Here is a 12,498-nt window from a genome sequence, read left to right on the forward strand (position 1 = left end):
ATAATGACAAACACAACAATAATGACAAACACAACAATAATGACAAACACAACAATAATGACAAACACAACAATAATGACAAACACAACAATAATGACAAACACAACAATAATTACAAACACAACAATAATGACAAACACAACAATAATGACAAACACAACAATAAAAACAAACACAACAATAATTACAAACACAGGAAAATAGAACAGAAATGACAACATTGCAACACTTAGCACCCAAACTCTCACCCAACAACCCAAACACCGGAACATAATTATACAAAAACGAGTCTACTGGCCCCGTAAACCACACACGGAGAGGCACCAATACATAATGATAATAAAAACAAAAAAGGAATACAAATATATAACACAGAAATAAAAAGAAAGCTACAACCGCAACACATGATAAGGAGAACCAAAACAGGTTGGGCCACACTAGCAGCGCGAAGGGCACGCAACACCACACAAACAAGCGTACAATCAGTACAATAAAAAAAACATAAAAACATAATAACTAGACATCCACAACCTGACACACTCAAACAAACACCGGAACGCGCAGGAACCGGACAGACACACACAAAGCACACTAAGAAACCCACAACCACAAATCGGAGCACGCAGGAACCGGGAAAACACATCCGCTCCACCCACACACACACGCGACCCGCACTCCACAGCCACGCACACAAACGGAAACAAACCACAACACACAGCAAACAAAGAATCACGGGCGAGTAATACATTTCTCAGAGACAGGAACATATTTCTCAGGGAACTCATCCCAAGGATACTTCTACTTATAGGCCCCCCCAACCAAATACTCCATGTCGGTAGGGGAACGATCCCCCCTGCCTCCGCGGGGCCCGCATAAGCTAAGGAATCACCAAGTCAGGCGGAAACGGCCACTACCTAAGTTCGCCGACGCAAGTCGCATAACGAGGCAGGGTAGAGCGAACCACCCTCTCCGAGGAAGCAGAAGACACCGAAGAAGAGTAGACAGGCCGCCGAACGCAAAGGAGAAGGCGATGGCTGCCGAGATGGTAACACCTCCACCAATATCGCAGGAGATACAGGAAGAGACGGCCGAAGACGGAAGAGGCGTCAAAGCCGCCACCGAGGAAACAGGGAACGAGGAAGGGAGCAAGGAACCCTCAGAGCAGGAAACCTTTTTCAACACCACCACCAGGTCACTCTGCACACCATGAACCTCACCAGGCGAAACCACCCCCCACGAAGAACCGGAAACATCCGACGTGGGCGACGCACCCGAAGCATGATCCACAGGCACCACACCAGAAGGAGAGGCCAAAACACCGGCACTGGCAACTGCAGGCACATGCCCCTCCGCCACCACCGTAGAATGCGACGCAACCTGAGCTACCCCATTGTCGCCGGAAGATCCACAGTCGTCTAATTCGCCAACATCAGCCCTGGCAGAAGAAGAACGCCGGGAACGCTTAGGCTCTTGCCGCACATCATCAGATCCAGAGGCTGACTCAGAGACACGTGCAACACAGCCAGGCGAACCGATGCTCGTCGTAGAACGGCAGCATCTTCAACCACATGGGGTACCAGGCCAGGCACAGGAGGAGGCGCCGTACCCACCCCAGCACCCAGCACAGCCGGGACACACGGTGAGGGCGCAGGGACAGATGCAGCAGGTGAAGAACTCGAAGATAGGGGGAGCCATGCAGAAGGCAGTCGGAAGATCCACAGGAACTCCAGGGACACCAACCGGAGCAGGACGAGCACCTGACGGCGACACCTCAGGAGGAGAGGCGACAACAACAGGAGGCGCACCAGTCGATACAGGGGGCACAGCATCGGCCAAAGAGACGTTCACATCCATACCCACTGAAGCCTCCTCCACAGGAAGCGGTGGGAAATCCTCCTCACTGAAGAGGTTCATGGGAACAACGGCAGGCGCAGAACACCCAGCAGCCTGATGGCCCAAAAGGCCACAACGATAACACGTCCGAGGCTGGCGGGTGTAAAACACCCAAACGTGGTATCCAAGGAGTCTCACGGAGGACGGAATGTCCAATCGTAGCCACATTCGCAGGGTGCGAATGTTTGTCCACACACCCTTGAGCGTCCCAGAGGAAAGCATGTGCAACCATACACTAACAACCGTGCCAAACTGCCGAAGTAACGCCGTAGCAGTCCCTCTATAAACTCCAAGGGTGTTCCATGAACACTAACATAAGTGAGGGCACCACTACGATCGGAGAGGGTCACAGTACCCACACCGTCCGACAGGGGGTAAGGTCCGCTCCTCGTAGCGACGGAGAAACTCCCGATACGCCAGCTCCTCTGTAAACTTGATAATCTCTCGACGTGCTGTCACTAACTCGACGCCATAAATGTCCACCACAGGGATATGAAGCATTCCACACAACACAAACTCCACCTCCGGGTACTCAGCTCGGCCAGAAAACTCGAGGCTCACGGACTGAGCCCGCACTTCAGGGAAAAATGGGTCCCCCATCTTGAACTCCACGTCAGCACTGACCAGGCTGGCAGAGACGCACATGCCCTCAGCCGGCCAAACTGGCAAACACCCCTCACTATTTCTTAGTAGATCTGAACCCTCCCGTGGCCTGACGAGCACAGAAGAAGCCAGGAAATGGTGGGTGCACTCATTAAATGCCTCGTTAGTGGCTGAATACTTTAGAGTGCAGAGAGGAGTTCCGGGTACTAGACTCGCGTCCCATCAGAGGGTGCTGTGGAGTGTTGAACTGCACTTCCTGAAGGATATAGTCAGTGGATTGCTGAACTGGAACTGCCTGAAGGAGGTACGGGGAAAGCTCTTCCACTTAATGATATATCGCTGTTCCACTTAATTATATATCACTGTTCCACTAAATTCAAAATTATATGTCTATGAAACATGAAAATTGTGTTATCAGTGCTCCATTAAATAATCGAATGAGTGTACTAGCATTTGGTTATCAAGTCACTGTAGTCATAAATCATTGTGTTTACGTACCATTATTAGTGTCTTCTCACTGTGGTCATGAATCACAATATCTGGCTAGGTACCTGTCTGCAGTTTCGCTAATCACTTTTTTAAACTTATTACCTGCTTCATCAGTCATTGTCTGCACCTGCCTGCCCTTCCTCTCTCCTCCCCCTCCCTAAACGTCACTTCCATTTCCTAAACATAGCCACCCCACCTACCTTCTCCCCCCCCCTCTTCCACACCCCATCCCCAACACCCCCTCCCTCTATACAACAAACTCACTCTCTCATCACCTCTTTTCTGGGTCGGCTGAATCGCCTGTTTGACCAGTCACCGGCAAAGTGATACCTACAGTAGCCGAATCATCCATTACCCCTCTCTCCGGCCATTAGTTAGTTAGCCGCCATCAGCTGGTACTGCCTGGAGCCGCGCAGTCATCCATCAGGAGGTCTTTGCTGGACACGGCGTAGTCGACTTGAGACCAAGTCCGGGTGGATATACAAGAATCATGCACAAAACAGTTCGAAAGCGGATTTTAAAACCACTATCTAAACGTCACCCAAGAGGCCTAATAGAACCTAACTTGAAATATCCTAACCGAATCAAGCCTAACACAGCCTAGCCTAAGCTAATACAACCTAAATTAATTTATATTTTTGTAATAGAACTTTTCGAGGATGGGGGCAGTTGGGGGTCAGCCTCAACAGGCTGGCCTCCAATTTTACAGGGTGATGGGTGTGGGATAGGTGCTCGACATGGGTTGCTCCGGGTCAGCCATTTTAGTCTTTTGGTTTCTAAAGCGACCCCCAGCGATTTTCATGAAGTCTGAAATTGTGAATTTGTTTCCCCAAGAATTTTGGAGCAGTTTTTCAGAAATTTAAATTATCACGTAAATAAAATAATATTTGTCATTTATATAAAAGTACATTTGACACATGAGACAGCAGAGCATTCGGTTGTGAAGCATAATTAAAGTAAAGCCACTAATATGCAGAGCAAGAGACAGGACAACAGGTACAGAGCGAGAGGGAGAGAGAAAAAGAGGAGAGGGAGAGAAAGCGAAAAGAGAGGGAGAGACAGCAAGAGAGGGAGAGAGAAAATGAGAAGAGAAGGAGAAAGAGAGAGGGGCTAAGGGAGATAATGCAGACCCGGGCTCCGCCAGGTATACTCCTTTTAGCGATTATATATTATATATATATATATATATATATATATATATATATATATATATATATATATATATATATATATATATATATATATATATATATATATATATATTCGTTTTGAAAATCGGAAAACGAGCTTTTGTCGAACCGTCTGATCTAGGACGAAACCATACCCTGTCCCGGTAGCAGGGGTCTGTCGCCTGCTGTGTCCTCCTGGAATGATCTGGGCAAATGACAGTGAGTAAACGCTGATCCAGCGATGGAAACGGTGAACCTAACACATACCGTAACTGTCCCTATTTTCCGTTTGTTCCAACTTGTAATAAAGTAGTTACATCTTGGTATACCGGTTTTATGACGTATTAGAACGTTGTTACATTTTGTTGGGTGTTAAAACTTGTTCGAACGTTGTAGCCACGTCGTAGCTGCGTTACGTGTTTGGTGGGAAGCACGTGGGCAGCACAAATACCTTAGAGAAGGTATCAGCAACTCGGCTCGTCCTCCCGAATTATCACAATGGACAGAAAATAATGTACTAACGTGCCCGAACCTAACCTAACCTAACCCACGGACCTCCACATAGAAAAAGTGAATGTTTGCGAGTCGCTGTGGTTTATTGAACATCATATTTTGTCCGTTGGCGATTTTGACGTTGAAATGCGATGTATTGTTCGAGAGGCCAGTATGAAGAGTGACGCTGAGAATGATGTTCATGATCTTCTTGAGGTTATCTTCATATGATTTCGGGGCTTTAGTGTCCCCGCGGCCCGGTCCTCGACCAGGCCTCCACCCCCAGGAAGCAGCCCGTGACAGCTGACTAACACCCAGGTACCTATTTTACTGCTAGGTAACAGGGGCATAGGGTGAAAGAAACTCTGCCCATTGTTTCTCGCCGGCGCCCGGGATCGAACCCAGGACCACAGGATCACAAGTCCAGCGTGCTGTCCGCTCGGCCGACCGGCTCCATGATTGGTTAAAAGAAAGACTTAAACCACTGAAATCACTTACTGGTAAGAATATTGGTACCAATGAGAAAATCCGCTGTAAGGTAACGTCGAGGGCTGTGAGGTAACGTCGAGGGCTGTGAGGTAACGTCGAGGGCTGTGAGGTAACGTCGAGGGCGGTGAGGTAACGCGAACCCGCGACCAAGGCATTATCAGCCGCGTTACCACTAATATCTGTCATCATTGGTATCCATGTTAAATATGCTAAACTGTTTTACATGATGCTTGTAAGATCCCTAGTTATCATGCCTTGCCCCTAATTAACTCCCCCGCATTTTATATGTAATCTACCTGTCACTCATATGTCTATTTATCTGTACACCACCAACCAAATATTATACTCGTGATGAGGAAAAATTATACTCGTCACCAAGAAAGGTAATAAGAATCTTGCTCATCTCAAAGAAGTCACACCTGAAACAATTTTCTTCTCTATCAAAAATCTAAGATCTCACGATCACTGTGTGTATACTGATGGCTCAATCTAATCGTACGCAGGACACATGCTGACTGATTGATTGATAAAGATTAAGCCACCCAAAATGTGGCATGGGCATGAATAGCCCGTAAGTGGTGGCCCTTTTGAGCCATTACCAGTATCATTAGCTGATACTGGAGATCTGTGGAGGTGCGACTGCACCCTACGGAGAGGTCGTAACCTCTCGCATACTGACTGTAGGTGTCCGGTTAAACAACTGGCTGAACTCTAGGTAAACAGAACTAGCTGTATTACAACTAGCTGTATTACAACCAGCTATTACATTAACAACACAGAAAGAAGACAAATTGTGAGTTGTCTGCTCTTCAAGCACTTAAAAACATCATCTGCAAGATCGACAGTAAGAACCTCATAATAGGCATTGTAAATAACGCGATCGCTGCTCAGAATAAAGGATTTAGAATCTCTTTCGTATGGATACCAACTGACATAAATGTTGCCCATCATGATGTCTCAAACATTCCAGAAAAATTAGCGTGTAAGAAGGAGGGAATTGAACTAAACCTAGGTACCCGCCAAACACACACCGAAACTACGACGTTGGTACAACGTTCGAACAAGTTTTAACACCTAACCAGTTATAACAACCAATAGAGCAAGTTGTAACAACGTTCTAATACGTCATAAAACGTTAAGCCAAGATGTAACAACTTTATTACAAGTTGTAACAAGCGGAAAGTAGAGACAGTTTCGGTCTGTGTTTCCTAGGTATTCCCTTCTGTTAATAAAACTACACTGCCCCCAACATTCAGGTATGATCAATTTCAGACTCTCAAAGCCTGTGCGAATATATAGGTAAATATACCAAAGTATACTAATAAAAACTTACACACTGAAGAATCTCTGGGCACCAGAAATCCTATTTAACGTTACCTTCCCCTTCTCAAGACAGTCTAGACTACATCAATCAGCCCTGACCACCACCACCAGTAGCCCCGGACACCGCCGGCCACCATGGATCACAGGCCCCAGGGTCGTGGGTGGTCACTTTCGGGGCGCGGGTCTCTCAATTGCTGGGCGGGTTCAGTAAAGGCTTCCCCAAAAAAATGACGAACCAATCAGCGTCTTTCGCTGCCTCGCCCTACTGGTGACGTCACGAGGTAAACATGAGAAAATTATGGGATAGTCAGTGATGTCTCTTTGTCGGTCGGTGGAACAGTAGGGGTTCGGGGGAGGGGGAGAATAGATGGGGGATAGGGGGAGGAATGGAATGGAACTATCAGGGGGGAAAGCGCTAAGCCATTACGACTATATAGCACTTACAAGGGGTCAGGATAAGGATTAGGGATGGGAGGATAGAGGAAAGGATGGAAGGTGGGGAGGAATAGGTTAGTGGGAGGGAAGAGGGCTGAAGGGGGTTAAGGACGGAACGGTATAACACTGAAGGAAAGGGGGATGGAAGAGAAAGAATAAATTGTGTGTCCTTGGATATCAAAGACAGATGACGTCATCTAAATACATCAAGTCGAACTCAATTCCTGAATTCAGGAACTGAGTTCCAATTCGAACTGAATTATACAGTTTTCATACACAAAATACTTTTTTAATTGTCGACGCAGTAGCTGAAGATACAGATACAGCATGAAAGACTACAAATTCTGAGCATATACAGTAAGAAAAACGATGGTAATATCAAATACAGCCCAAAGCGGAAAAATACAGTACCGAGTTCATATAAAATCCACTGCAAATACAGCTGCATTTTACGTACCTTACCTTACCTTGATACCTACAGATAGTTTAACGTAGTTAACGTAGAAGCAAGTTAACGTAGTTAACAGGGTAGTAGTTAAGATAGTTAACGTAGAAGCAATATGGTGTATGGCCAAGTTAACCTGACCTGGTTTTAGGAGCGTGAAAATCAACTTTTCCGGTATTCAGGTCACTGAATATTACCTGATGATGATACCGCCTAAGCTCACAGCAGGCTACCTGGAAAACATCGGTGGCTTATTGCGCCATCTGGAAACGCCCTTGCATGCATCTCATTGCAACATTCTCTACCGTCGCACTGGCTTGGCGCTTTCTCCTGAGCGCCTTACCCTACCTCTTTGCGCCTATTGGTTGAAAACATATATAGTGTCTTAGGCTGTTTCAGACTCTTAATGTTAAACAAGCCACTAGAAATACTGTGGCTAGAAAGTGGTTTAATACTCAAGAAAATCGACGAAGCGGCTCAGAGACTTATAAACTCAGAGTTTCACAGTCTCACAGTCTCTCAAGTTCACAGTCTCTCAAGCTCACAGTATCTCTAGCTCACAGTCTCTCAAGCTCACAGTATCTCAAGCTCACAGTCTCTCAAGCTCACAGTATCTCAAGCTCACAGTCTCTCAAGCTCACAGTATCTCAAGCTCACAGTCTCTCAAGCTCACAGTATCTCAAGCTCACAGTATCTCAAGCTCACAGTCTCTCAAGCTCACAGTCTCTCAAGCTCACAGTCTCTCAAGCTCACAGTCTCTCAAGTTCACAGTCTCTCAAGCTCACAGTATCTCAAGCTCACAGTATCTCAAGCTCACAGTATCTCAAGCTCACAGTATCTCAAGCTCACAGTATCTCAAGCTCACAGTATCTCAAGCTCACAGTATCTCAAGCTCACAGTATCTCAAGCTCACAGTATCTCAAGCTCACAGTCTCTCAAGCTCACAGTATCTCAAGCTCACAGTATCTCTAGCTCACAGTCTCTCAAGCTCACAGTATCTCAAGCTCACAGTCTCTCAAGCTCACAGTCTCTCAAGCTCACAGTATCTCAAGCTCACAGTCTCTCAAGTTCACAGTCTCTCAAGCTCACAGTATCTCAAGCTCACAGTCTCTCAAGCTCACAGTATCTCAAGCTCACAGTCTCTCAAGCTCACAGTATCTCAAGCTCACAGTATCTCAAGCTCACAGTCTCTCAAGCTCACAGTCTCTCAAGCTCACAGTATCTCAAGCTCACAGTCTCTCAAGCTCAGAAAATCACTGTTTAACAGTCGCACAAACCCCTACAGACTCTAAAAAAAAATCCCTTGAATTGTTTGACACTGGACGATATACTGCCTGATATACTATCGTCAGATAGTATATCAGGCAGTATCTTAGTATACTGTATAGTATACTAAGATACCTATAACAATCTCAAATTCAATTTATTTTCCAATAATACATATTCTTATTAAGTGAAACTCGGTTAGTTTTTTTGACATTAGAAATATTAGAAATCAAAGTCTTCAATCGGAATTCCTTCACGATAACAAATCTTTCACGATAACAAATCTTGTTATCGTGAAAGGAATACTTTACTCAACATACTTTAATGTCGAGTATGGTAAATCTTGGCTATTGGAACCTTAACTGAAAAGGATAGTATTTAAGATAAAGTTAAGACAACACGTGTTGAAGGATAGTGAAGTGATTATCAGGAGAAAGCGCTATAAGCCATTACGACTATATAGCCTTTGGAAGGGATAAGGATTTTAGGATAGGATGAAGGGGGAAGGAATGGTGGCCAACCACTTGGTGGACGCTCGGGGATTGAGCGCCGACCTGCAGGAAGCGAGACCGTCGCTCTACCGTCCAGCCCAAATGGTTGGGCAAGGGGGGGGAGGGAAGGGGGGGTTAGGGATTGGTGGCCAGAGGTGGTTCCGAGGATCAATGTTTCCCGCAACCCGGTCTCTGACCAGACCTCCTGGTTCAATACGTTCACTTCAACTGCCACTCAGCAAAAAAAAAAATCCAACCTAACCAGACACGTACCAACCCAAACAACCCACCTAACCTATCGAGGTCGAGGCATAGAAAACGTATATATGTGTAAACCGTTACTTTTCATCGTAAGTTGAATTCCTAACACCGGTTTCCATAACGTGAAAAACGCAGCCTATCAGATGAAAGGAGGACGGCTTAAGTCTGCTGGCTGGCTGGCTGGTGGTCTGATCAACTAGCCTGTTCGATGCTGCGCCTTGCAGCGCAATATATGAATTACAAACCCTACACCGTCCTCTCGAGCGTTCAAGTCGTCACAAATATGACGGAGTAAATTGCCTAACCTAACCGGGGACCAACGAACAGAAAACGGGTCATCACACCAATTTTGCGAGGCGCTATTATTTTTAGTACTCCAGGTCTGCGTTCGATCCCCGATGGCCGAAGCGGTTGGACCACCGTTCCTTTCCTCCTTACACATATCCCAGCTCCTTGAGCTCCCAGCCCTTCCAAGAGGGGCTGACCGGCTAGTTACGTCCCTTATGCTTAAGAGGGAGAATGTTGTTCACAGGCCCTGGAGCCCTTAATGTTGCTCTAGAGTCTTATAGAGCCCTCTAGACTCTATATAGAGCCCTCTAGACTCTATATAGAGCCCTCTAGCCTATATAGAGCCCTCTAGAGTCTATATGTAGCCCTCTAGAGTCTATATAAAGCCCTCTAGAGTCTATATAGAGCCCTCTAGTCTATATAGAGCCCTTTAGTACTGCCTCATCTAACTTCAAGCGCTTAAAGGCCGTCCAAAGCGTAAATATTTCGAGATCACTGTAAACTCTTGTTTGGGATAGTTAAGGTCTGCACAATAGTTTACTGGTCAACCAATGAGTTTACTTTAGTTCTGTCAGCCTCTGTAGAGTTACAGAGGCCGCCACAGTAGCTTTCTGATCCACCAGTAAGTATATAAACTATAGCACTGAAGATCCAGGACTAACGTAACCTCTCTGTGCATATACACCGAGAAATGTGGTATATATATATATATATATATATATATATATATATATATATATATATATATATATATATATATATATATATATATATATATATATATATACACACACACACACACACACCTTTCGATGCATCAATTCCCTTGCTGTAATATCCTCTGAATGGATATCCATTCATGATATCCTGGATATCATGGATATCCATGATATCCTCTGAAGGTTGCATCAGCCAAGACACGTCCCACTGGCCCGTGTTTCCTCTCGTCAGTTGATTTGTGAACAAGGAGTTGCACAACAGGTTATTACTATTCTTCAGTTCCACGGCTGATGAGGAGGAGTGATGAAGCAGGCATCCTCGGAGACAATTAAGACAAACTCTTCAATTCAGCAGTCAGCTGGTGTCAGGCCATAGGAATAATAATGGATCATCAGGGAGGCATTATAGGCGCATCTCCCATGGGACCTCATGGTAGGAAATCCCGGTGGGTGTTAACCGGGAATGGCCTCTATGGTTGTTTAGGGCTGGCTATCTATCTCTCTCGCTTGTAGCCTATGGGATGGGTGCCCAGAACGGCCAATCGAATTGTTAATGATCGTTTAATGGTCAATAGCACGTGGTTTATCGCCATCTTGTCCGGTATTTTACCTAGACCTGGATTTGTCAAGTATTCGTGTGTCTACTTGCGAAACCTGTATATCTTTACACACAGAAATCACAATGGCGAGATGCATCAAATGAACAAAAGCTCAGGCTAGCTTTTGAGTCAAAAGTTGGAACTTGCTCAGTCGATAAAGGCAGCGTCTGGGATGATCTCGGACGCAGGTTCGAATCCTCGTCACGGCCCTTGTGGATTTGTTCATCTGTATATCTTTCCTTAATCATGGATGGCTTTGTATTGATTCAAAGTTTACAAGCTTCGACACGTAGCCATACAAGGTCGTCAACACTATAGACGACCTCGTAAACTGTTAATAAATGTAAACCAAGTATGCTTGAATGAGCAATGATCTACAGGTTTCGTACGACGACCTGCAAATGTTCCATAAATCCGAGCTCAGTAATTTGCCCAAGAGATCTGTTTCATTAACCGAGTGACTATCAGACCAACAGGTTCAGCCAGGAATATCAAACCCTCCACTAAATAGAATCTGATTGCTGGCAGGAAATTTTAGTTTTTCTGGTAGTAAATTTCATCTGATTCACTTACAATTTTATTTTCCAATGTTGGTCTAGTCTGCAATAATAAAAAAAGGTGTGTCATTAGTTACACTAAGTGGGTGACTGGGCAGTGCTATATATTCATTACAAGAGGATAAAAAATATATTAATTGTGGTTCTGTTTCACACTGCAAGTGCTTGACCGGGTTCCACTTACCAACATGATTAACAGATAATCTTAGAGTAATGGAGTCGGTAAGAATATTAGAGGGAGAGAGAGAATCTCTCAGCCTGTGAGCCTCCAACATATCTAAGCCTCGTATGGGCCAATAGGCCTTCTGCAGTTACCTTTGTTCTTATGTTCTTATGTTCTTATCCTCTCTATAGGGTCATCGAGTGCATATATCGCCTGGTTCTATATCTCGAGGGGTTTATAGCTTGCGGCTCCAGCAGCCCAACTGGTTGAATATAGCACAACACAGAGAGTCGAGTTCCTATAGATTGATGATTGATGAAGATTAAGCCACCCAAAAGGTGGCACGGGCATGAATAGCCCATAAGTGGTGGCCCTCTTGAGCCATTTCCAGTATCAATAGATGATACTGGAGATCTGTGGAGGTGCGACTGCACCCTGCGTGACGGGAGATGTCTCCCGTGAGTTCCTATAGGATTACTATAGAATATATAGTTCCTATAGAATCCTGAGAGTCAAGGAGTAATACCCATGGTGTGGGTATACTCCAAACCATAGAGGTGTGATTAGTTGATTAATTGATTGATTGATGAAGATTAAGCCACCCAAGAGGTGGCACGGGCATGAATAGCCCGTCATAGAGGTGTGAGTACAAGTCCGCACTATACAGTCGTGGCAACAATACCATTTATACAAATTACGGGCTATTCATGCCCGTGCCACCTCAAGGTGGCTTAATCTTCATCAATCAATCAATCAATCACCATTTCTAAGTACTCCAACACTGATGGTATAGTCGAGCTTCGGGGTTGACGTACT

At 45.3% G+C, this 12,498-nt stretch overlaps 1 protein-coding gene across 1 annotated transcript; it reads left to right on the plus strand.

Annotated features, from left to right (window-relative positions):
- The first annotated feature begins 5,486 nt into the window (after positions 1-5,486).
- On the plus strand, positions 5,487-8,630 carry LOC138355886 (serine-rich adhesin for platelets-like). The gene is made up of 3 exons (XM_069311437.1): positions 5,487-5,518; positions 5,915-6,050; positions 7,854-8,630. Exons 1-3 carry the CDS (start codon positions 5,487-5,489, stop codon positions 8,628-8,630), a joined length of 945 nt encoding a protein of 314 aa, XP_069167538.1.
- Positions 8,631-12,498: the final 3,868 nt, after the last annotated feature.

Source organism: Procambarus clarkii, chromosome 69 (assembly GCF_040958095.1).
Source record: "Procambarus clarkii isolate CNS0578487 chromosome 69, FALCON_Pclarkii_2.0, whole genome shotgun sequence".
Classification (NCBI taxonomy): Eukaryota; Metazoa; Arthropoda; class Malacostraca; order Decapoda; family Cambaridae; genus Procambarus; species Procambarus clarkii.